Below are 24913 nucleotides of genomic sequence, written 5' to 3'. Positions count from 1 at the left end.
TTTTTCTGTTTACCCCGAGGAAGGTCAGACTGTTGTTCAGTTGAATTAGACTAGGTGCACACTCTGGGATTTAACTCTTCATCAACATAACACCATATTTAACCTATTATAGTACTTCAGTTGCTGCACTAGACTAGTCACTCAAGATACATCTTAGCTTAGCTTGCATACTTGCAGTTTGAACTGAGTTGGAAATATACGATTGGCGATCCTTCCAGGTCAGCTTGCTCTCATGGGTCTCTCTATCGCTGTTTCTTCTACACTGGTGTTATTGTCCCAAATTAGGGTTTGAAACTGGGAAGATTTGATCCAGTTCGGATTTGGAAAATAATTGGCTTGTACAGCCTCAAATCAGCAGCTCTGTGGCTGAGATTGTCAGGTACTGGGTGCACTGGGCCCAATCGTCCATCAGCGTTGGCAATTTTCATTCCCTATGTCCATTTTCTGGTTGCAACTGGCACCAAGCCAGGAAGTTAATTCAGATGCTTGTGGTTGTAGCTCAGAGTGATGGGATTGTCACTGGTCCAGAATAGGGATGGAGTGATTTTCGATCGGATCGTCTATCAGCGATCGAAGGGGACGATCGTGATTTTTTTTTCAAATGGCGATCTTTAAGGTGATCTTTAATTAATTTACTGCCATAAGATGTTAAAGAAATAATCTCTAGAACCTGCGCTCTACTGTGTATTTGAAAAATGTTTCGTGGAGCAACATGTCTGCATACAGAGCCTTTGGATCTGTGCAACAGAGGAGTGAATATTAAACACACACACACTGTTGCATCTTTTTTTTTTCTTCTCACTTTTTTTCGGAGGTGCATGCCGCGGACACAGGCTGTGTGGGGGGCGGGTCATTAAAAACACTGATGATGAAGTCCAGAGTGTGTTATCAGGGGTGCGCTGATGTTGACGGGAAAGCCGGCGGAGGTGTGAGGGAACCGGGTGAGACGGCGGCTGGGCGCATCAGCAGAGCGGGGTTGAAGCAGAGAGCAGAGCGGGGAGAGTGAGAGGCGGCGGCGGCGGCGGCTGCTGCACTGTGACTCTCCTCCTCACGAGCTCCACACTGACAAGCTACCGGCAACACAGCGCCTCTGTCTGCCCTTTCAAAGTAAAAAAGCCCGCTGTCTGACGTTTAATTGCGGCGGGATGGGTTGTGAAAATAGATGCGGTGGGGCGGGTCAAAATACTCCATAGATGCGGGACCGGCGGGTTGAAAAAAAAAACCGGACCCACGCGTCATGCATGCGGCTTGTCTGTGTGTGTGGACGACAATAACGGAGAGTGAGCGCTATGCGGAGATGAATGAACGGAACTATATAGCAAGTTTTTTTTTTTTTTTTTTTTTTTTAAGCTGACGTAATTGCACCCCCCCCCGCGATTGGATCGCCTATCGGCGATCGACAGTGTCCACGATCGAATGATCTGAATATAGGGCCGATTTCCCATCCCTAGTCCAGAAAGAGCAGGATAAAATGATTGCACCAGGGGCAATCTCACCACTGCTACGTTGTGTCCTCCAACTCCTCATGCTACTTCTCTTCCTGTTTAACTCACGCCTATGTTTTACCGCCTGTAAGTAGTGATTTTAACATTTGACCTTCATGATTACTCAAAATGACTTGACTTTGTCATAGTGAAACAAACAGTGCAACAAAATGCATCAAAACAGGAATTGAGAGATGGATGCGTCATGTTCTGTTGACTTTTAGGTTGATGTTACTGGAACAGTTATTGTGACAACTCGTACGTAAGTTATTTTCATTGTTACTAATGATCATGCTTAAAGCAGAAGTAAGTGGTCCGGTCGTTTTCGCTAATGCTGCGTTCCAGGCAGGCTTTTGAAATCGTAAATTACAGCTTCAAGTCACAACTTACGACTTTGTAGCGTTTCAGGCAACCCACTTGTGTTTTTCCGACCTGTTTTACCGGTGAAAGTCACTATAACGGCCACTCGTAACTTCCGACCGGTGAACTCGTACCAGATCGAACTGGTACCACTTCACGGTCGGAAAAATACGAGTTTCCTTGAACGCACCATAACAGTCCTCGTCCCTACGTCGCCACATTCACGGCGTTCCTTGGCTGCACACACAGCCCTGCATGCCGTTCTCTCTCCTCATTGGATAAAAACTGTAGGATACGATAAATGTTTTCTCTTCGCCTCAGAGCAGAGCAGAGGGACTGACAGACCCGTGTTTCAGACCAAACACTCTATGTAAGTGATTGCTGTCGGAAGATATAACTATTTAAGACTTATATTAACACAAATATATCACTTACTTCTGCTTTAATAGCAGCGAAGGGCTGCGATGCCTTTGAACTCAATGTGATGAGATCATATTAAATGAAGTGACAAACAGCTTTCTGATAACAGCACTTTAGTTAACGGCCTTTGGCTAATTCTTGCAAAAACTGAGTTGGGAAGGAACATTTTTACATTGTTTCAATAAATCATGGTGACGTTCCATCTGGCTGGTATAGCTACAGTCGATCTTTGACAGATCTATGTTCTTTTATTACCATGAGCTGATCCCTCCAATCCAATGGGATCCCTTCTTCGGCCCCTCTATCGGTGCTGAGTAGCTAACTTGAATGATTGCCACACAATTACATCTGAGCTAATTTCCAAAGTGGCTAAAGTTGCAGCGCAGCCTCTAAATCTTGTTTTCTTGCACTCCTCCATTTCAATAGACTGTATGGATTCTTTGGACAACATCCCAGAGCCTTTCTGCTTCTTCCCCGCTGTTGGCTATGTAATACATTATGGATTGGATGGAGAGAAAAATGGCACACCACCAGGGCGAGAGCTGGATGACAGAGAGTGACAGATGATAGCTCATTTCCCTCTCTCTAATATTTTTTTCCCTAAGCTTTTTTTAAGCAGAAACAACTTCTACATTTTTCACCAACACCCCGTCAATTTGTCAAATGGAGACACATCAGCAATTAATCAATGACCTAACACCAATTAGAAAAAGACAAAGATGTCAAAGCGAGTCCTCCAACACAAACAACCTGATCGGCATCCCCACAGAAGACAGATAAACTGTTGTGGGGTCATCCATCCACCCTGAAGTCCTGCCTCTATAGATTCACCTCACTCCCCCTTTCTCCTAAACACGCTGCATGTGGGATCAGCATATGGAGCCATTTATGTGATCCCAGCATGAACAATAATATTTGCCTACGACTTATTTACTACGATTTTAATGTGGACGTTGTGGTACCAAACTGGGTAAAGTTCACTCTGCATTTGTTTGGAATAAAACAAGGGTTAGCACCGAGCATCTGCAAATATTATGACATCCTCAAATTGTTATTCTTACCCACTTACTCATCGTGGGCAGCTCTTGAAAAGATTTGGATAACAACTAGAAAACTGCCTCCCTCCCTCCCTCCCTTGGATGTCTCTATCCCTCCTCGACTGCTTCTTCCTATCTTTCCAATTTATTCCTGTGTTATCTGCATGAAAGTAAGAAATTCAATTTGCAGCCGAGTTGAAATGTCTCCTTTCAGAATAAGGAAATATGAGCTCTGACGATGTGATGCTAAGCAATTATGAGATAGTGGATAGTGCACATGGATGACTGGCAGCCTGCTCTTCTTGGTGTTTAAATTCTTCATATTTTCATCAGTGGGGAATATGTGTGATGTAGGAGGTCATTCTCACTTTTCTGATACTTGATACCAAAGTTTTATTTGTAGAAGCTTTTAGCGCAGTAGCCCTGGAAGTACAGTATGTTTCAATGCCTTTAACTCTCCCCATTTGCTAATTGAAACATTCCTTTGCACTGCTCACCTCCCACCAGTTTCTCTTATTATTCCTCCATAATGTCAACACCAGGGAGGGGGTTTCTAGTGACGGTCCAATCCCATAGCTTTTAGGAGCGTAGGCCAGTGCCCTAATTGGCCCAGGGGGCTGCTGCTGGATGTAATGAGAACTGACATTGGGCACCAGTGGGGAAACATGTTTACATTCGCATGTCCCAGCGGCTTCTCTCCCCCTTCTGCCTCCCTCATGAATTTACAAGCTGCCAGAGAGCGCAGGCACACTTGTGTGTACGTGTGTGTGTGTGTGTGTGTGTGTGTGTGTGCACGCGCATATGAAGGGTACAAGAGAAAATTAAATATAGATGAAAAGCAAGGAAAATTGACAACAACAACAACTGAAAAGTCATTAAAAAGGAGCAGTTTATTTGTTATTATTGTTGTTTTATTATTACTGTATTATTCCACCTTGAGTTAACATTTGTCACACTGTTGTATTGAACAGCTGAACCAAATATACTTCAGACCTACACACTTAAGTAGGGAACCAATAAAAGTCCTATATTCACTGGATCAAAGAAATCAGCTACGTGTAATGATGCTTTGATGTAATGTTTTCTGGCAGGAATATTTGTTGGAAATGTATCATGAATCACAATCTATAATGCAGAATAATATATTTTTTATGAATGAGGTGAATTAGAGCAAAGACCTGGATTACTCCTGAGATTCATTATGATTGCGCAAACACCAGTTGCTGATTTGCATTCAGAAATTTAACTATTGTAAATAAGACACTATTTATCCTGACAGTCGAAGGTCAAGGTCACATGTTGCACAGACTTTTAATCATAGCTCTGTTGAGCTCGAAAACAACACTTTTTTGAATGTAAAAGATGGTTTTGACGCTCCATTGCAGATCCTGGCGAAGCCACTTTATACTGAGGGATGAATTTACATAAGCTGAGAACAGTGTGGTGGCACAGCAGTGACACTGTTTTAATTTGTTTGCTTCCGTCATCTATAAATATCACTTGTATTCAAGAGGTAAGGATTACAGAGGAGGCAGAAACTGCAGCAGTTACACTGTATACTACGGTATAGGGGTATGTGAGTTTGGCTGCCTTGCTGAACCTTATCAATCGAATGTGTAGAAAGAGCCAGAAATATCCTGCAGCTGAGACACTGTGCAACGGTGCCGACGCCCTGAATGAATACAGACCATACAAATCTACAGATAGTCCTATAGCCTGAGAATATAGGACTTCTTTTCCAGATGTCTTGATGAAAACACTGTAGTGTGGAAGTTGTTCTCTCTGCCTTTGCTATGAGGGAAAAAAGGGATAGCAGCTAGCATCTGCAAATATTATGACATACGATTTTAACTAACGCCCCTTTAATTGTAAAATCACATTTTTACCTCCCGTCTGCTAAACTTCTAGCCTGACAAGCCAGACTATATCATTAAAATGTATAGTCTGGCAACGACCGGTAGACCTCGGCTCCAGGGGGCGGGATGAAGGCTGTCTTTCAAACTGCCTCTGCACGCAATAGGGTAGCGCTACGTCTAATGGGAGCAAAGAGCAGGATGACGTTAGCCTGACAAGCCAATTAAAATGTATGTCGTCATCGCGTTAAGCCCGCCCAAGGACTCTCTAAACAGAGCGCTGATTGGTGAACACAAACGGTGTTTGAGACTCAAAAGGTTCCTATGGCTCGTTTCTAGACCCACCTACGGATTTCTAGGCTACTAAACTTCAGGAATTAATTCAAAATAGATAAGAATTAGCCGGTCCATTTCCAGCCCTCTCAGCTAATGCAATGGAAGTGGGTGGTGGTAGTGATTACTTGCCAATAGCTTCAGTAATCAGGAGCTTATACGTCCTCTGGGCAGTGCTGCTACTGCAGGGCAGGCCGGAAGTGACTCAGTATCGGAAAACAACGGGCTTGGGCTAGAGCTGGTTAGCCTGCTAACTTAAATAGTAAACAAGTGTTAACATTATTGCTTTTCCTGGAGACAGCTCCAGGCTTACAAGGAATTAGCTTTGATGCTAAACCCACAATATCTCTTACAGACTGGTCAATAAACAGCTGTTAATGCTAACATTGGCTCTGTAGCAATAGCAAGAACTTATATAGCTCCCTTTTTGAAAGAAAGACCATCACCACATGCTGTAGATCTCTACTTGCAAGCCTGCTATGGACACACCAGGGACAGAGAGATCTCCTCTGGAAGTTTGGAGTCGATTTACACATGCCGCTGCTGAAGTGGGAATTTAGAGGAAATGCAGGCTTGCTTCCAAACCCTCAGTCTTCATGGTCAAATCGCTGATGCACAGTTACATACACACACAAAGCTCATAGGCATCTTTTTACCCAAACATAGATTTGTCAGTCGCAGTCCATAAAACAGTTTCCCAGCAGCGTTGTGTCGTGTCAAGGTGATCTTTGGGAAAACCCCAGGCACAGCTATGTTTTTTTTATGAGAGTATCAGCCCACGGCCGGACATTATGTTCCATGATTTGCATGAGGTAGGCTTCACACAGATGTTAACACAGATGTTAACCAGCTCTATTGATTCCTTCGCTGATCATTCCTTGTTGTCTTTGGAGACATGTTAGCCGGACGCCCACTCTGAGGAGGAGTAAAGCCACAGAGCTTAACCTTTGAATTTGTAGACAGTCTATCTGATTGTGCAGTACTGACTCAGTTTTAGATCTCTCCTGAGATATTTTTGCTGCGAAACATGGCTCACGTCTGCAGGTGCTTCCTGTGATTAGCAAACTAAAAATGTTGAAGTGCTTTTCCCCCCCCTCGTTTTTCTTCTTTCTGTATCTTTGTGTGTGAGTGTGTCTGCAGCATCATGTTTAGTGGCCCACCATAAAGTGGCATTACACCACTGATGAGTTTCAGAGACATCTGTCAGACACTCTCAGCAGGGGCTGAGGTGTTGATACTTAATGGTGTCACAACACACTGCATGATGAATGGAAAGGCCCTGTCTGTATTTTACTGTAGTTATACTCATTTGGTGGTGGTGGTGGAGAATGTCAACTTATTTACTTGATCAGGGCAAGTGTTTTTATTATTATTGAATGTAAGATTTCTGAAAAAGTTTGACTTTTGCTTTATTCTAAAGGGATAGTTCACCCAAAATTCAAATTTCACTCATTATCTACTCACCCTCATGTCGACTAAGGGCTGGGAGAAGTTTCAGAGTCCTCCGTGCCTTCTCTGAGTTACAGCGGGGCTCTGTGCAGCACTGCATGTCCATATGACGGTTGCGAACGGAGCTCACTTTTCTTCGTCCAAAAACATCCAAATACCTCCATAGTGCTCGTCTGTAATGTCCCTCTTGTATTGAAGCCCCAACATGTGAAATTGTTCCGAAAAAAAATTAAATGAATCTGTATTTTAAGCTTGTTTGTAGCGGAAGCTCCCAGCACTACTCTTCCTGGTAGTGCTGGAGGTATTTGGATGTTTTTTGGTGTGTGTTTTTGGACGAAGAAAAGTGAGCCCCGTTCTCAACCGTCATATGGACATGCAGTGCTGCACAGAGCCCCGCTGTAACTCAGAGAAGGCACGGAGGACTCTGAAACTTCTCCCAGCCCTTAGTCGACATGAGGGTGAGTAGATAATGAGTGAAATTTGAATTTTGGGTGAACTATCTCTTTAAGATACAAGTCAGTGACACAGGGGCAGCAAACAGACATGCCACTTCTGCAGAGCGCTGTTTCAGCCCTTTGTGAAGCTACTGTGTTGTGTGTACACAGTGTCACACCCAGCATAGCAGTTGTTAGTCAAGATTACATCCAAATTTAATGCAAATACTGCAAAACCTCCTGGCAGTATGCAAAAGGAAATTAAGGTTTATGTTGCATTATTGTATTGTATTTTTCCATTGCTAAGCAAATATTTAGAGTTGGTTGCATCATGTTAAACAGGTGGTGGAGCCAGCTCTTTACTCTTCACTGCTGCTCAATAACAACAATAACTTTATGCCCTATGTCTGTTTGTTTCACCTAGGCCAAGCATATTTTGACTTTTTCTGCAAATATATAATGCACATAAAACCAGGTGGATGATTGAGTGTGTTAAATGGCAGAGATGCACAGTCGACTCGTAATACGCTATATATTTTAGTTTGCATAGCATACAGTTAAAGCAGAAGTAAGCGATATTTTTGTGTTAATATAAGTCTTAAATAGTTATATCTTCCGACAGCAATCACTTACATAGAGTGTTTGGACCGAAACACGGGTCTGTCAGTCACTCTGCTCTGAGCCGAGGAGAAAACTTTTCTCGTATCCTACAATTTTTATCCAATGAGGAGAGAGAACGGCATGAAGGGCTGTGTGTGCAGCCAAGGGATGTGCCTGAATGTGGTGACGTAGGGACGAGGACTGTTATGGTGCGTTCAGGGAAACTCGTAACTCGTGTTTTTCCGACCTGTGAAGTCGTACCAGTTCGATCTGGTACGAGTTCACAGGTCAGAAGTTACGAGTGGCCGTTATAGTGACTTTCACAGGTAAAACAGGTCGGAAAAACACGAGTGGGTTGCCTGGAACGCTACAAAGTCGTAAGTTGTGACTTGAAGCTGTAATTTACGGTTTCAAAAGCCTGCCTGGAACGCAGCATTACCCAAAACGACCGGATCGCTTACTTCTGCTTTAACTTTACCATGCTGTTGAGAAGCTTCAAATGAAACACTGGAGTCTACTGACTAATCTACACACATTGTGGATTTATGTACTGAATTGAGAAGGATATGCTGATGAGGTCCATAAATAAAGTTTTAAGTATATATATTCTGTACAAGGAAATCCCATTTAAAGCTAAAAATCTGCTGGCATCTCTGACGGGCCAAAGAACGTAAAAGCCTGAATTCTTTGTGGTTGTAGACATGTACTGTAGATGGCTCCATTGGCTTGCCAATAAAAGCCTAGAGGAATCCTGTGGTATATTATACACATTATATGCATCTGAAGACAAGCAGAGTCACCTGCTAAGAGCATCAGAGGGAGAATAAGCAAATAAAGACAAGACGTAGCCAGCCACTCAGGGCCTCTTAGCCTTTCATTATGGACTTAAAGCAGGTCATCTGACTGTCCAAAATAGTGTTTACAGTTGCTTCACTGTCCAGTCACAACTCGCAGTCGGGCATGAATCTCTGCTGGAGGAGCTCTTTGAAAACAGATTTGCTCTGTAGCATGTCAGTAACAAGAGTGAGGATAGGAAATGAAAGATAGAAAAGGTCAGAGGTTTTAAAGAGAAGAATATATTCATGAGTTCAGTAGAATAATAAAGGTTAAATCTTTCCATCTTATTAAATGTCAGCATTGCATGGCACACACAACCTTATTTCTATATCAACACATGGAGTCAGTCCTGGGTGTATGCTGTGGGAAGACAAAAACACTCATGCATGTCCAAGAGTTGCTATTATAAGCTTTAATGGTGCAGACACTGTGTGTGTGTGTGTGTGAGACAGAGAGTTTCTTAATCCCACTCAACTTTTAACATTTCCTACTTTGTATGGGCAGGTTGCTTGAGCGCCAGAAATAGACATAGACCTGGCAAGTGTGGAGAGAAAGTGAGGCTCTGAGACAATTACACGAGGTAGAGCCCAGGCTGTTTTCCACTCAGATGAAGATGCTGATTTTCACTCCTTTTCCTTCTGTAAGTTACGAGCACACAGCGTAGACAGACCTGTCACCCGTCCAGCAGACATGCCATAGCCTCTCTGCATTTGAGGATGAAAGGGTGATCAGCGGCCTCAAAATAAGTTTTAAAAACACACAATCAAAGATTTGCATGGCAGCTAGTGGCTTACCCTTGCTCCACTGTCTCTGTGTATGTGCCTGTTGTAACATCGGTCATTGCACTGGTGCAATGCAGTCCAAAAGGAAAGGAAAACTTGACCCGTAGTGGAAAGGGGGTCAGCTGTATTACTGGATAATTTCTTTGGTGAAGAAATGGTGTTATCCTCTGAGAAATCCAATTTCATTAATTCCCTGAGATGTCTAAAATCTCACTTCTTTTTAATCTGCGCTGACCACAGTGGTGGACCAGACAACAGCCTGCCATCCACAGAGCTACGCTGCTGGGCTGGCTAAATATAGTTTATCTCCCCAAAGCTGAATCTTCCATACTGCAAGTAATGCATCCCCCTACTACTGCAAGCAAACACACACACACGTACATACAGACACCCTCATCCATTTCCTTCAAAACCTCCGTAATTAAATCTCTGTCATCGTTAATACGCTTCATCCTCTTAGCGATCTCTCCACAGCAGATAGACAAATTAGGGCCTTGATCATAAGTCCAGCGCATGTGAGGCCGAACCGTCCGGCGGGGAGCTGAGGCCTGGGAGACGGCTGTGCAGCTTTTGCTGACACATCTTTAAAAATTCATGGCCCAGAAAACAGGCCATGCAGACGGGGCTGTGGCGAGCAGAGGGCTTCACCGATGCCATAATTACCATTCTGTGGGAGCAGAAACATTCATAACCTCTAAACAAACTCCATGGGCAGTAAAATTTCTGCACACCCTCACAAGGGGGGAAAGCACAGGAGGTGGCATGAGAAGCTAAGAAAAACAGAAAAGTGGACTGAGTAAGTCGAGAGAAAAGTGAATCACTTTTTTTTGCATTTTATGCTCAGCTGGCCTACGTTTGATTTTTTGTTGATATGTAACGATGAAACAAGATGTTTATCGTCTCGGACTGAGCACATGTTACCAAACACTCACACACCAGAGCAACCTTCAAGAAAACCACAGAAATGCAAGCATTTTTTTTTTTTTTTTTTACTTTTCCTTCTTTTATTAGACACCAGTGTTTGCGTTGTACAAGGATATGGTTGTATTATCCATTTTTTTCATATTATCCCTCACAGTTTATTCCAGGTGGCACATACAATTGGTTGACCTGTATTTCTCATGTATTTTTTAACATGCTCAGGCAGGATCGTTCACATCGGATGATTTGAATGAGCAGAGGAGGTGACGGTTGGGTTGGCACAAACAGCAGTACCTACAACAAGTTATTTTTTCTTCCTCTTTTTGTAACAAAATCCAGCCAAATGAAGCATATTTACATCGGTTATTCAAAATAACCCAGCTTGGCATAACATCACATATTGAAACATGTTGGAAATTTGTGCTAAACAGTCTTTAGAAATGACTGTTTGCACTTGTTTTAACATATGTTGTTGCCAAATTGTGTCAATAATTGATCCGATCTATTTATGTATAGTTTAACATGGTATGTCTCCTCAATTGTTTTACCATTTGTTTAGGATTTGATTCCAGTTTTCTTTTAAGCTACTCAAATTTGTGAAAATTGCCCCCAGTGGTAGCAGTGAGAAGCAATGATTCAGCCTGTGGACAGTGAGATGAATGACCTGGAAAATGACACCGTTTACCATGATGGGCTTGTTTCTTCTAGATGGCAACTTATCGCACATAGGGCAGAAGAGAAGTCAAAGCCTCTAAGATTCAGTAGTTTTATCAGATTGAGGAAAATGCCAAAAATGTATTTGCATTTACCATTTGGATACCTGCTTCGTGTTTGGGTTAGTAATGTTATTTTGCAATACGCAGCATAAGCACAGGCTCACAAATCCATCTCTTCATCTGAGACTCTGCTGGGTTTAAACCTGCACTAAACATCAGCATGAACAACCAAGAAGAAACAGCGGAAGACGATGTGATGAGATGGGACACGGCAGCAGAACTAATGAAACTGTGGCAGGTTTCTTCCTGTAAGCTGTGTAGCTCATCATATGGCTGGTATGAAGGGGGGGGGATCAAACATGTGACCTTACTATATGACCGTAGTACTTTTATCTATGGGGCACCCTGCAGCCATACATACTTTGGCTTGATGAATGTGACCAGTTGTCCTTAGACAGGACAGGAAATGGACCACAATACCGTCATTGTGTGTTTGCTGTGGTCTATTTTTGCTCCGTTTCATTACACTCTTTTTCCCCCCATGGACCGCACGCCAAAAATGGCAGCAGTAAAGGGATAGTTGTGTGTTTTTTGGGCAACGAAATATATATTAATTCACTTTTTTCCCTCTTGAGTTAAATGACAATGGTATTGTTTTTTTCTCATTTGATTATTAGCAATAAAACAAATAAGCACAAGCATGATCTTGACACTGTAGAGCACATTAAGTTTGTCAGCCTGCATCCACATGGATCCTGTGAGTGGAATGTAAAAACTGATAATATGCTGCCCTTGTTGCTGATGGTAACAATATTGCTCTTACATGTTCTTCCATGCTAAATCAATAACACAATAAAACCTGATGTATCAAATTATGGTTTTAAACTCACAAGATGCACAATGATGCGTGAACGTGAACTGAGCAGGTCGAGGCAGCAAGAGAGCACAAGACTCGTGTTTTTTTTTGTGTGAAGTTGTGAAGTAGCTTTGAAAAAATGTACTTTCTGAGAATGACTGGAGATCGGAAAAAAATTAATTATGCTAAAAGTTTAACATTTACATCACAGATTCATCTCAATAAGAAATCTGAGCTCTGCAGTGGCTCCTCTATCAGTCAGATAGGATGGAATGAGGGCATGAAGCCAAACAGAATGGAAATAGGTAAAAATCTGTGTACCAAAAAGCACATACATATTTAAAAATCATCATGCTTACTTTGAATTTCACACCAAGTCACAACTCATTCATTCACAATACTGGGCAGGAGAGGAAAACAATATATATACTATATATATAAAGGTGCAAATAAGAAAACATCACAATAACAAAAACAAATTGGTCTAAGTATTGAGCACTTTCAGTTCCCAGTCTCCAGGAGCCACATGTGCATTTGGACTGGAAATGATTCAGTTTAGTTTCACTTCAATAGCTTGGTCCAGCTGTAGCATGTAGCTCACTTTAAGTTAACTTTACGCAAAGTCTGGGGGTTCATTAATGTGTCACATATTATCCTGTGACTGAGCCAGAAAAAGCAAAACCCATATCAGAGCATGGTCAGCTTTAGAAATGTCCCTCAATTGAATTTCTTTTTTTTTTCTTTTTTTTTACACACCTGAAGGCACTGGACCTTATTCAGAGACAGGGAGTGGGTTGAAAGCATAAAGCACTAACCTATGGATGTGTTCCTCACCATGAGTCTGAGGAGCATGTGGTACGCTCCATGCACTTACCATGCACAGGCATCCTTTGCTGCGATTCTAACGATATGGCACGGTCACATTTATTATGTTTTAAATAACATTTCTTTTTACGAAAAAAACAAAACAAAAAATCAAGTACATTGTTGTCCATCTGCAAGGCCTGCAAGTACCAAAAACAAAACAAAACAAACATCTGTCATGGTGGCTTCATGAGCGAGTGTTTTTTTTTTGTTTCACTTGTGCACAAAAAAAAAAAATCACAATTTATTAAAAAAAAAAAAAAGAGCACAGGACAGAGGCTCAGTTCATCCTATACTCCGATGCAAAAAAAAGCCCCAACACATTGATCAATCTAATCTACACGGTGTCTAAGAAACAAAGTCACCCATTAAAATGCCACTTAATGACACTGAGTCCTCAAGTCTGTTTCTGTCACTGCCCCTCTTTATATCAGTGTCTCGCCATCTGAGAGCCCAAGGACAGTGTGAGAACATGTATCAAAGAGACCACTGTTCCCTTGGCTTGGCACTTGGCAAGTATAACACAGTTACCAAGAGGCGACTTCTAGCAGCCCCTCTAAAGAAGCGGGTTAGGCTTTTTTTTTCTTCTTTTTTTTTTTTTTTTAAATCTAAGGAACCTGCCTGTGATTGGATCAGACCAAACAGTCAATCAGTGTTGATACCAAATGAGGTGAGGTACCTATGTGTGTTGCGATGTTCTCATCTTTTTCCTTTTTTTTGCAGCAAATGTTCATATCTTATGATATAAGTAGCTAATGCTTCCTCTCTTCTCTTCGTGGCCACTGACAAAAGAATTCACATTAATCCTGAAAATCACAAACAATACAATTTTGCGCGCTTGTTTTTTTTTTTCCCTTTTCGGCAAAGGGTTAAAATGCAGCTCGGCTGAACATTCGAGGGGGGAAATGGGGTTTAAGACTGGGTTTCTAATGGCTCCTGCTTTGAACCAAAGCTCAGTCTGGCACCAGAGAATGCCAATCAAGCGCTCGGCTGAAGAAAAGCAGAGAAAAATCCCTTTCATACACACGCCAGCCAGCTCTCACTCTCTCCCCATGCCACTGCTTTTTTTTTGTTTTTTTTCTCTTTCTTCCATTAAATCTCAGCCCTATTCAAGACACTAGGTACTAGACACCATTATCTCTCCCTTGTTCCTCGCATTTCGCCAGTCTTTCAGTGCGTTTTATTATTCCCCCCGGCCTTCCACTCCTTCTGTCTCTGTTTAACAAAGACACAGAGGGGGGTTTGGTCCAGCTGCCCCATATGTCAGTCAGATACAGTAGTCGGTATACAAAAAAACCCCACCCCATCCCCCACACACCCAACCACACACACTTTCACCTTTTATTAGTCCCAGCTGAGGCTTCCCATAAAAAAGACACTTCCATGCACACACTGCTTCAGAAGCCAAGGGGTGGAGATATGGCAGGGTTTAGGAATGCATGATTATTTTACATTTTGTCTGCGCATGAGTTTGGTTTAGTGTGTCTGTGTGTGTGTGTGTGTGTGTGTGCCTGCATGTGCCAATGTCTACCCTGTCCCTGATGCTGCTGGTCTGGGTGGAGGACATTCTTATGATAATAAGGGATTAGCAGGAGTGTCTATGGACAGAGATGCAGTGCCGAGGTTTCCTCAGAGGAAGTATGTGCAGCCATTTATGTCAGGACAACAACCTCCTGCTTAGTCCCGACCAAAACATCTTCATTTGCTTCCCGTAACCCGCTAAACTTTAACTGACCGTTGTGACATCGCCCCCAACAAAAGCACTCTAACTCCTTCCGTCCTGTGGGGGGCAGTGTCCCACCCTCATGCGCAGCGTGCCACTTTTGTGCAGGTGCCAAAGCTGGACAAACTCCTCGGGCATGGCGTGGAACCACTTGTACGGCAGGATGTTGTCGTAGTAATGGTGGCTGACCGGCTGCTCGTCCAGGCCGACGGAGAACGGCCAGAAGCCGTAAGCCGTCACCTCCTCGCACAGCCCCAGGGCCAAGCTGACCAGGAAGAGCCCCGTGGAAAGGCGTCTGGCGTGCACGCTCCGGGCTTTCCAGAATTTGCCCACGGTGCGCAGGAATTCGGGGTTAGCGAACAGCATGGTGAGGTTGGAGGAGGAGTCTGCCAGGGCGTAGTACGCCCGCAGCGATGGGTCGGTGCCAGGCTTCATGGAGAACGCCGGCATGTAGATGTAGCTGGAGCCGTAGACCTTCATACTCTCCACGAAGGCTTTCCTCGACCACAAAAGGTTCTGAAACCTGAGAAACAAAGACGGAGATGGAGAGAGTGAGTTCTTCCACATGATGTTGTACTGCAACTGTTGGCATTACAGATCTGAGTCATTCATGATCTCAAGTCGTCGAGTCGTCTGCTCCCTCTTCCTTTTTTTGGTTTCCTATAGAGGAAATGAGTTTCCTGTTTATTTAGTAATACTTTTCCAGTTTACAATTTAAAGCCAACAGAGAGGATGAGGGAAAATCTGTTTTCCTCATTTACCTCTTTGTTTGTTCTGTCTGAATTTGCTCCAGTTTCTTTCCTTCCTTGTGCCCCCTACCTCCCGTCTACGTGCCATCTTGTTGCGCTTTACAAATCACTTTGAATTGTATTGTTGAAAGCTGCAATACAAATATTTGCCTTGCCTGTTGCATATGTCATCGTGAAAAGCTTGAACTGAACTCCCAAAAATCAATACTCCACAGTATCATCGCTCTGATTCCCCTCTGTAAGCCTTAAATTACCTTTTTTTCCCCCATCTGTCTGTGCTACAATATGCTCAAATTGGTCTTTGTAATTAGATTGATGTCATTTGATTCAGTGGGATGTTATCAGTCCGGTCTGGTTACCTTTTCTCGATAATGCTGGGGTTGGCTGTGACCAGATGTGTTCTGGTTCCTACATCCTCCACATATTCCTTTGAGAGTGGTGGGAGGTTGCACCTAAAAGAACAAAACACACACAATATAACACACAGTGTTGATTTATGTAAGTTGTTCAAACACAGGCACACACAGTATACACAATTAAAGGATTTATTTAAGTCATTAAAGCTAATTAGATTTGATTATGGTAGTGAACAGAGGCAAACAAAGAGCTTCTGCTCATCCAGAATCGTCAACACATTTTCATTTATTTATAACTACGGTAACGTGTAGTGATGTCACTGTGTAATTTACAGCATGCGTTGCTGTGATGAACACATTTTTACATCATGCAACTTTCTTCTTGACTTTCTTTTTCTGCCACACACGAGTACACGAAGTGGCACAGCTTCACTCATAACACAAATTCGAACGGACAGCGACATCACATTTAAAATTCACATTTTGTGTTCTGTGCGAGATAATGTGTTTATATGGAGGATATTAGGATAATTATGGCTTAATTGCTTTCCCAGCAGCTTGATCTGTAGTTTATGACTTCTGTCACATCAGAGCTGTTTACCATCTGCAGACATAGGAAGTGAAGGGCATCAGAAAAGGACTCTTGGTTTTGCAAATTCTGTAAAATGTCATCACATTCTTGCCACAGTATTCCCTCTGTTTGGGTTTATCAGCTCTGGTTTTTGATAAGCTCTTGCTTCAGTTAATGTTCAACGGTCACAGTAACCATTTTTCTAGGTCCCACCTTGATGTTGACCAGTCACTGTTTGACTTTTACTTCACTGTGAAAGAGTTGATGGGGCCTGAAATAGCTTAAACTGTAATTGTTGGTCAGAAATTGAAATAAATGATAGAAAGATATTTTCCAATTTCTACTTAGCAAAATGTGTAGAGGCTGGTAAAATGATCTTGTTTAGACCGTGAATTCCAGACGAAATATAAATATATGACATCAGCTCCTCTCAAAGCTTATAGCTCAATGACATGCTAAGAGTTTCTTCAGCTTTTCAAGTGTTTACGTTCTGATATATTTACTTTTATACAACAGTCACTACCATCAAACTAGAAATTAAGCAGAGATATGGTGGTTAAAAGGGGCTTCCTAGGCAGGTCAGTGATCATACTCGGAGGAAAGGAGGGGAAATCTCGGATATAAAAGAGTGAGAGAATTTAATATGAGGGGTATGTGCACAAACTCAGGCACTCCAAAGCATCAAGCGCACCCAGAAAGCCTTGGAGCAGGAACTACTTTTGATTGCCTCATGTTTCAAGCTTGATGCTCATCCTCGGGCAGAATCACATTTCACCTGCTCCCCCTCCTTTTGTCTGGGTAAACTGACAATTATGAAAGTACAGCTGATTCATAGGCTGAAGTATAAATGTTTGTCTATGAAATGTAACCTGCAGAGTCAGTTTGACCAATCAGGATAAAGTGTTTGCTATTTTGCAGCAAGTAAAACGCTGTGGTCGTCATCAGTTCACACAGTCTGCTGCACATGTCTCACAGCTGGGAATACATGTTCAAGGAGGTCATATCAGGGCAGGGCAATTAACCGAAAAGCTATCGCCCCCCCCCCCACCCCCTCCCACTATACTACATACTGGCCAGCCCTACGTATGATTTCATATTACCACACCCACCAAAGATATCAGGTTAATGAATCTTCAATCTGAATTCCCTGCAGTGTCAATTATCTTACACCTAACCAGCTTATGGCTTTGCAGTAGCTTTCACCCCACCCTAAACTGAAGCTTACATTTGTTAGATGGAGATCTGATGTATCAACATGAATTGTTAGCCTATAATTTGCATGTGAGCCATGGCAATTGTAAACCAACAAGCTCTTCAACCTAAACTGCTAGATATGAGATAGTGATGTACATAGTGTCACTAGGTGAGTAGCAGTTAATCAAACTGTTGAAGCAGAAGGTAGGCCTATCATTAGTACGAATGCTTAAGTTGTTTTTAAAGAATAAAAATAATAATTCTTCAGTTTCTTGAACTTTAACTATTCAGCATATACAACCCGATAATGTAATAAATCCCAGATAATGTAATAATAACCCCAATAATGTAATAAAAAATTTCACTTGAGTGGATTGAAAATGTAATAAAACCTGATAATGTAATAACTTCCCAATAATGTAATAAAGTGCATTTCCCAATAATGTAATACACTCTTAACCAATAATGTAATAAGTATTACATTAATGGGAGGTTATTACATTATCAGGTTAGCCTTCCATTTCAAGGGACCTGATAATGTAATAATACTCCAATAATGTAATAATTTAACAGGAGATCACCCATTACTTGGTTTCAAGTGGTGTGTTCAAGGTGATATTTCTGTATAAGCAACACAAGCTCCAGAGCGCCACCAACAGGTCAAAGTTGGACATGCATTAATGGTTAACTTTGACCCATTCATCCGTTTTCACAAACGATGTATCACTGGAGCCCTCGGGCCAAGCCGAGGTAAACGCATCCTTAATGTCTTTTTCCACCATAATGGATTTCTGCCATCTTTGATTTGATCAAAAACCTTCAAAAGGCCTCTCTTGTCACAAATTCTGTCTAATCTTCTTGAAACGTCGCCCAGATGATAGTCAGACCATGACACACAAAAGACATTAAGGATGCGTTTACCTCGGCTTGGCCCGAGGGCTCCAGTGATACATTGTTTGTGAAAACGGATGAATGGGTCAAAGTTAACCATTCATGCATGTCCAACTTTGACCCGTTGGTGGCGCTCTGGAGCTTGTTTTGCTTACACAGAAATATAACCTTGAACACACCACTTGAAACCAAGTAATGGGTGATCTCCTGTTAAATTATTACATTATTGGAGTATTATTACATTATCAGGTCCCTTGAAATGGAAGGCTAACCTGATAATGTAATAACCTCCCGTTAATGTAATACTTATTACATTATTGGTTAAGAGTGTATTACATTATTGGGAAATGCACTTTATTACATTATTGGGAAGTTATTACATTATCAGGTTTTATTACATTTTCAATCCACTCAAGTGAAATGTTTTATTACATTATAGGGTTATTACATTATCGAGGATTTATTACCGGTACATTATTATTTATTAATACATTATTCTACAAGCATACTTTCAGCTACAGACTTAATTCAACCTTTAAAACGTTGACAAAACCTTCAGGTATATCTTCAACAGTTTTTGATTTATGAAGGTTTAAAAACTCATTATAGTTTTTGACTAATTTACACATTTATAATGGGTGTTAATTGCATGGAATCTAAGCTGTGAAAATCCCCATAGCAACATCTGTGGGCAGGCTAACAGGTCATTGGGGACATACATTTAGTTTGTGGTGTTCAGCACCTGCTTTACTGTCACAGACCTCAGTTCACACGCATCTTCTCTAGGAAGTGCTTTTTCTATTGTCTTCTAGCTGTGCCAGTTTTTCATACTTTTATTTAAAGAAGAAAGCAGGTGTGTTTTAAACATATGCATTGGAGTTCAGACTTGCTGAAATGCACGAGAGCGGTAAAATAATGGCTTTATCACATGGAAAGGCAGGTAGCCTTTGTATTTTTGCTTTGCTTCTAGTGGTTTAAGAGTCTCTACAGGCAAAGACAGATGTAGAGATGATGTAGGCTTTTGTTCCACAATTCTGGATCAGAGGTTTTTGCGAACATCTGTTACGCAGCCGACCTGACGTACAGTAAGATGCCATGCATTTTTCCTTTACACTCAAAGTCTGATCTGAACTTTACTGTAGATCTTTTTTCCTCAACACTTAGGGGACAGTTCCTCTGTACCAATACGCATGCATCTCTTTGATTACAAATGGGAAGCAACTTTATCTGAAATCCATGCCAATCCTTCCTCTACCAAAATCCCACATGTCATCTAAGTATTTTTAATGCCACAACAGATGGTTTTATTCTGCTTTATGCCTCATCTTATCATCTCAGTCTTTTCCTATTTTGCTTGCTCATTCCTAGCAACCTCGTTTCTCTCTTGTCCTCACTGTGGCCCATTTTCCTGTCTGTCTCTCACTCTCTCTCTCTATCTTGGCTACAGTCGACACCAGCTCTCATTATCACTGATGGCTGATGGTGTGTGGCTGCTCTCATGGGCACGACTGATTCACAGTCGGAGGAGCAGCGGAGCAGTCATATTCATACAGACACTTCCAGCCACAGAGACAAAGAGTTGTTTGTTTGTTTCTCACCGCATGATGAAGTCAGCCTGGTCAATGTGTCGTCCACATTTGCTGTTTCGGAGGATGCCACCGTTGCCCACCACCGCACACTTCTTCAAGGGCAGCTGCAGAGGATTGTCCTGGGTAGAAGAAATAATGCACATGGTCCTTAACACATGAAGCCAATCACAAACATGCAGAAAAACAAATATCTGTTAGATCCTAAAGTTGAAGCAGGTGCATGAGTCACTCAGAGCAAAGCTCAGGACGTACTCATTACTTTTAGCCATTACATTGAACAATTCAACTATTTATCCTTTACTTTTAGTTCAATATTTAATAGCTAATAGTTTGAAATGTTCCTTTCATTTAGCTATTACAGCTCTATATCACATACTTTTTGCAAGCTATTTCATCTGTCACCACTTTTAATAGCTAATAATAATATTTGAACTGCTTATGCCTTTCTTTTAGCTATTATAAACATGTATCCATTAATTTAATTGTTCAGATGTATCTTTGTTTAGGTGCAACATGTTGCATGGCTAAATATGTGGTTATCATATTTTTCAATGATTTCATAATCTTCCATGTATCCTGTAGTGTATGGACTAATATAGTCCATACACTACATATCCCATTATAACTGGAGAAATCTCCTGGTTGTGAATTACTGCTTTATCATCGTCTAAATTAAATCAGTGTATAGGCCACATTAACTCTGTTACAGGGGACACTGAAATACCACACTTCATGAGGCAAGGGCCAAAAATGTCCCTGCTCTTTGCCTTGGCTGCATTTAAGTCAGTGGCATGGATTAAGCAAGCCGGCGGAAACAATTGTGCTCATTATTCCCCTCAGAGTGCACACACTTGGGAGTACACACAAAACCACACACTTCTCCTTGCCTCAGGGTCCCCTTTGGACCATGACAGGGGGGTAAGACTGAGGACAATAGCCTGTTAACAGGACATCAAGCAGGAGACGGTCACCAGCTGGGCTTCAATTTCTTGGATAAGGACTCTACCACAGTAGCACAAAGTCCAGCTGTTCCTGTAATTCCTGATAATAAACAGTTTTTTTTAACAATATCTTGACAGATTTTAAAAATGGGTTTCTTCACTATGGGTTTGGTTCTTTCAGTGTCATGAGATTCAGTAGTGATCAACAGTATTTTGCTGTAATTCACAGATTCAGACGCTGACGTTTGATTTTCACGATGCTGAAATTAGATTCTTTTATTTAAAGCCTAACCTTTATCCCAGACGTATCTGTTGAGTTCACTGTCATGGGACAATAGAAAGGAGAAGCACATGAAGGGAACATCAGAAAAAGGAAAGATAATAGGACTCTAGTGCGCAGTCCAGTAAGCCGTGTGTATGGATGCTCTGTTTGAGCTGTTGAACTAACCAGCAATTAACCGTCAAAGCCCTAATTGGCACATTCCCTGGCAGATGCCCAGATACTGTAGCTACTGCCAGCTTAGTGTAATGTGGCTGGTTGTCTGTGTTCAGACCTGCAATCACAGCACTGGTGGTTGGAGAGGACAGGGTATTTATGTCTGTGAGTCTGAACAGCGTCCATCCCACCTAAATACCGGTTACCTTCCTTCTGGGAAACACAGAGCTGGCCACAGTATAGGCTTGTACAGTAAGGGCAAATGTGCTACTAAAAATAGGTCCTGCGAACGTTAGATAGAGAGTCACTACTAAAGCACAAAGTTGTTTTACAGTGCAGCGACATGCCACCACAACCTTGGGCGAAGTGACGCACTGGAGTCAGAGACGAGGAGAAATAACGACCAGCAACATCCCTGTAACACAGAGCCGTGATGGATGGAACAGAAACGCATCCAATACAGTGAGATAATTACTGAACCTGTGTGAGAACCAGGAACATTTGTCACAAAACCAATCACTCACATGAGGCAAAAGAGTTCTTGAAATAAAACAGATAACTTTAACAGTAGACCCTTATCACAATCCTGTTATCTAGCCAGCAAACAAAGAGTTTTAAAATGTATGGGTGGGGGACGTAACCTCAGCTGTGCATACAGTGCTTAAAATCACTTTTTAATTGATTACATTCTCTCGTTATGAAAAAAATAAAATATCATAAAATAGTGTGGTGATGTCTTGAAATTGTGAAACTGAAACCAAAAGCGAGTATTTGCCAGTGATGCTTAAAAAAACATCTCAAATGATAAATCACCAGAACAGATATGAGATTACTTTGCTCAGTCGACCGATCAAGGACTGTGGCAGATCTATTTGGGATTAATCAATCTTCTAAACGTCGAACAGAAATGCTTAGTCAGCAGTAAAATAAAGTGGATCTTCTTGGCACACACACACGCATACACACACCCACTCAAATGAAACACTGTGCTGAAAGCCACTGCTCTACATTCGCACACAGGCCCTCGTCTTGCTCAGCCACTCTCACTTCATATTCTCATCTCTTTATTTATTCAGCCTCTCCTCCCCCATCCGTCATGAATGAACATGCACGGCTCACGCCTGCAAATTAGGGTCAGATATTCATCACGTTTACCGACCCCGGCGCATTAGGCCGCACAACAATAGGAATCCAATCTCGATTATTGGCGAGGTGCGACGCCCATGGATACAAAAACCACGGCAACGAGCGCCTGCACACCTTGAGTTTCCCATTTTTGTCCCGTTTCCAGGCAAAAACACATATAAACACCCTCATCCAGATGCACGCACACACACAGACACACATAGCGCACAGGCATGGAACCATGTAAAAATAGCCCAGCAGCCCTTTATCTGGGTACAGACACACACATACATACACAGATGCACAACTACACACTCTACGTCCATTTTTGCACTCTGCTGTGGTCTCTGTGTGGAAAGGAAACGGGGGAACAACTTGAGAAGGAGAAACTTGAAGCACATCCTCCTCCATTGTTTACTTAGATTAGAAAGGAAACACAACGGGACAAATCCGGGGAGCAGGAGCCTAATCTGATGTAAAAATAAGTACATCTGCATGAAACATAAATATCTTATCATGTTTCCAGCATCTTTAAGTTGTTGCTCTTGCTGCTCTAGCCGGCTCCTCCTCATCTTCATGCTGACTCCCCCTCACACTCAAAACACTACGGCAGTAATCCTCTCTGCCTTTGAGAGTGTCTATCCTCCCTCCCTCCCTCCCTCCCTCCCCCCACCCGTCCGCCTCCATTATGGATCAACAAGGATCCTTGCTAAAACCCACAATACCCACTACCAGTGTCGTATTGCGCTGAGTGGTAGAAAAATCGTATTCCGGCATCTGGTCTTAGTTACTTTTTCAAGAGGACAGCTGCTTCCCTGAAAGTCGTTTTGTCGGGAGGACTGCGCGGAAATCCGTTGCTGTCTGTCCAGGGGGAAAACACATCCTCGTATCTTAACGTAGAATAAAAAACACCCATAATCTTTGTAGCTGTTGCTGCAAAAAAAAAAACAGTATCGGCACTCTTGTTTTCCTACCTGCACAAACAGCGGGTAGGTCTCGTTGTTGACGGTGTGCGAGTGGTAGAACTCGCCGTCGTACCACAGGACCTTCCCCATTGGCGAGTTCTCCTTGGTTACCGCAAACATCCTCTGTGGATCGCAGCAGTCGCTCAACAACTTCCTGTGCAGAGAAGATGTGGGAAAATTGGAGGGAAATAAATAAGTTTCAGGGACATTTTAACACAAATTAGATTCTACGGGTCATCTGGGATGCTAGTCTGGACTCTAATGTCCGCTTAATGAATTGCCTGGAGACAGCTTGAGCAAGATGTGTATTAATAAAGCTGGACAAAGAACCACTGTGTGAGTCAGCTACTGTACATTTTGGCTCAAATGCTTGGATTTCAATAAAAATGTGAAACTGGCAACTGAAAGGATTTGAACCACTGACTGTCTTCATCTCTCAGTGTTAATTCCTCATCCCTCCCCATCTCATGTCATTCCCCTGCAGGCCCTGCCCGCCCGCCCGCTCTTGCAAGTGTCACCTTCTCTGATTATCCTAATCGGTATCGCCTCGGGAGAACCGTCTGCACATATTCTCTTAGGGTTAATCTTTAAATAAGACTGCCACTGCCAAGCTTTAACATGCTCTGTTGATACAGTCATGGTGATCAGGCGTCTGTGCCATACCTGCTTGTGTTTACGGCTGCATGGCCTGTGGTATTACTGAGATTTATCACTGATTTCCTACAAAGTTTTGACAGATTTTTCTAATGTTTCATTCTAATTATTTTCAAAAGTGGTTGCTTGGTTAGAAAAAACACAAACAAACAGTAATATATTCACTTTCTCTTTTTTTTTTGGTTGCATCCTCTAATTTATTGGCCCTTTCTCAGCTCTCCCTCCCCCAGACACCTACTTAAGGACAGCAGGAGGCCTCGTTTTGGGAAACACTGCCTTTAAATCAATGGAGAGAAATGTGAAGCCCTGAGACCAACCTGTACAAGTCGATGCCGGTCTGGTTCTTCTGCCATGCCTCCCCCTGCCTCAGCACCTCCTCCACTATTTCTTTATCTCGTGGGAGTCTGTACCCGGGGTAAACGTAGAACCAGCAGAGCACCAGCACGCACAAAGCGGCCCACACAGACAGCTTGCCCCGGTAGCATCGCACCAACATCTTTCCCCCTCTTTCTCTTCTCCCTCTCCGTCAGCACGACTTCAAAACCAAAACCCCCGGCGCATGCACATCGAAGCCGGTGCGGTGAAAAGTAGGCTCGGTTCAAAGCTGCTCTGTCCGTCCACTGCAAACCCCCGTCTCATTCCGCAGACGGGGTGTAGGGAGGGAGTGAATGAATGGGGGCTGCGAGGTAGTCTGTTAACCGGTCGGTTGGCTCAAGCATCGGTTTGGAAAGCCGGTTTTCTGTAGTCGGTGGTTTGATGGAGAGGCGCAGGGG

General features: G+C 42.5%; 1 protein-coding gene across 1 annotated transcript; it reads right to left on the bottom strand.

Annotated features, from left to right (window-relative positions):
- Nucleotides 1-14711: 14711 nt before the first annotated feature.
- st8sia1 (ST8 alpha-N-acetyl-neuraminide alpha-2,8-sialyltransferase 1) lies at nt 14712-24636 on the bottom strand (the record flags this gene model as incomplete). The annotated part of the gene is made up of 5 exons (XM_083999077.1): nt 14712-15192; nt 15778-15870; nt 20029-20138; nt 23496-23640; nt 24458-24636. 5 exons carry the CDS (start codon nt 24634-24636, stop codon nt 14712-14714), a joined length of 1008 nt encoding a protein of 335 aa, XP_083855203.1.
- Between the last annotated feature and the right edge of the window lie 277 nt (nt 24637-24913).

This window comes from Trachurus trachurus, assembly GCF_905171665.1.
Source record: "Trachurus trachurus genome assembly, chromosome: 23".
Classification (NCBI taxonomy): domain Eukaryota; kingdom Metazoa; phylum Chordata; class Actinopteri; order Carangiformes; family Carangidae; genus Trachurus; species Trachurus trachurus.
The sequence above is the reverse complement of the archived record's forward strand: the minus strand, read 5'-3'. Positions and strand labels throughout refer to the sequence as shown.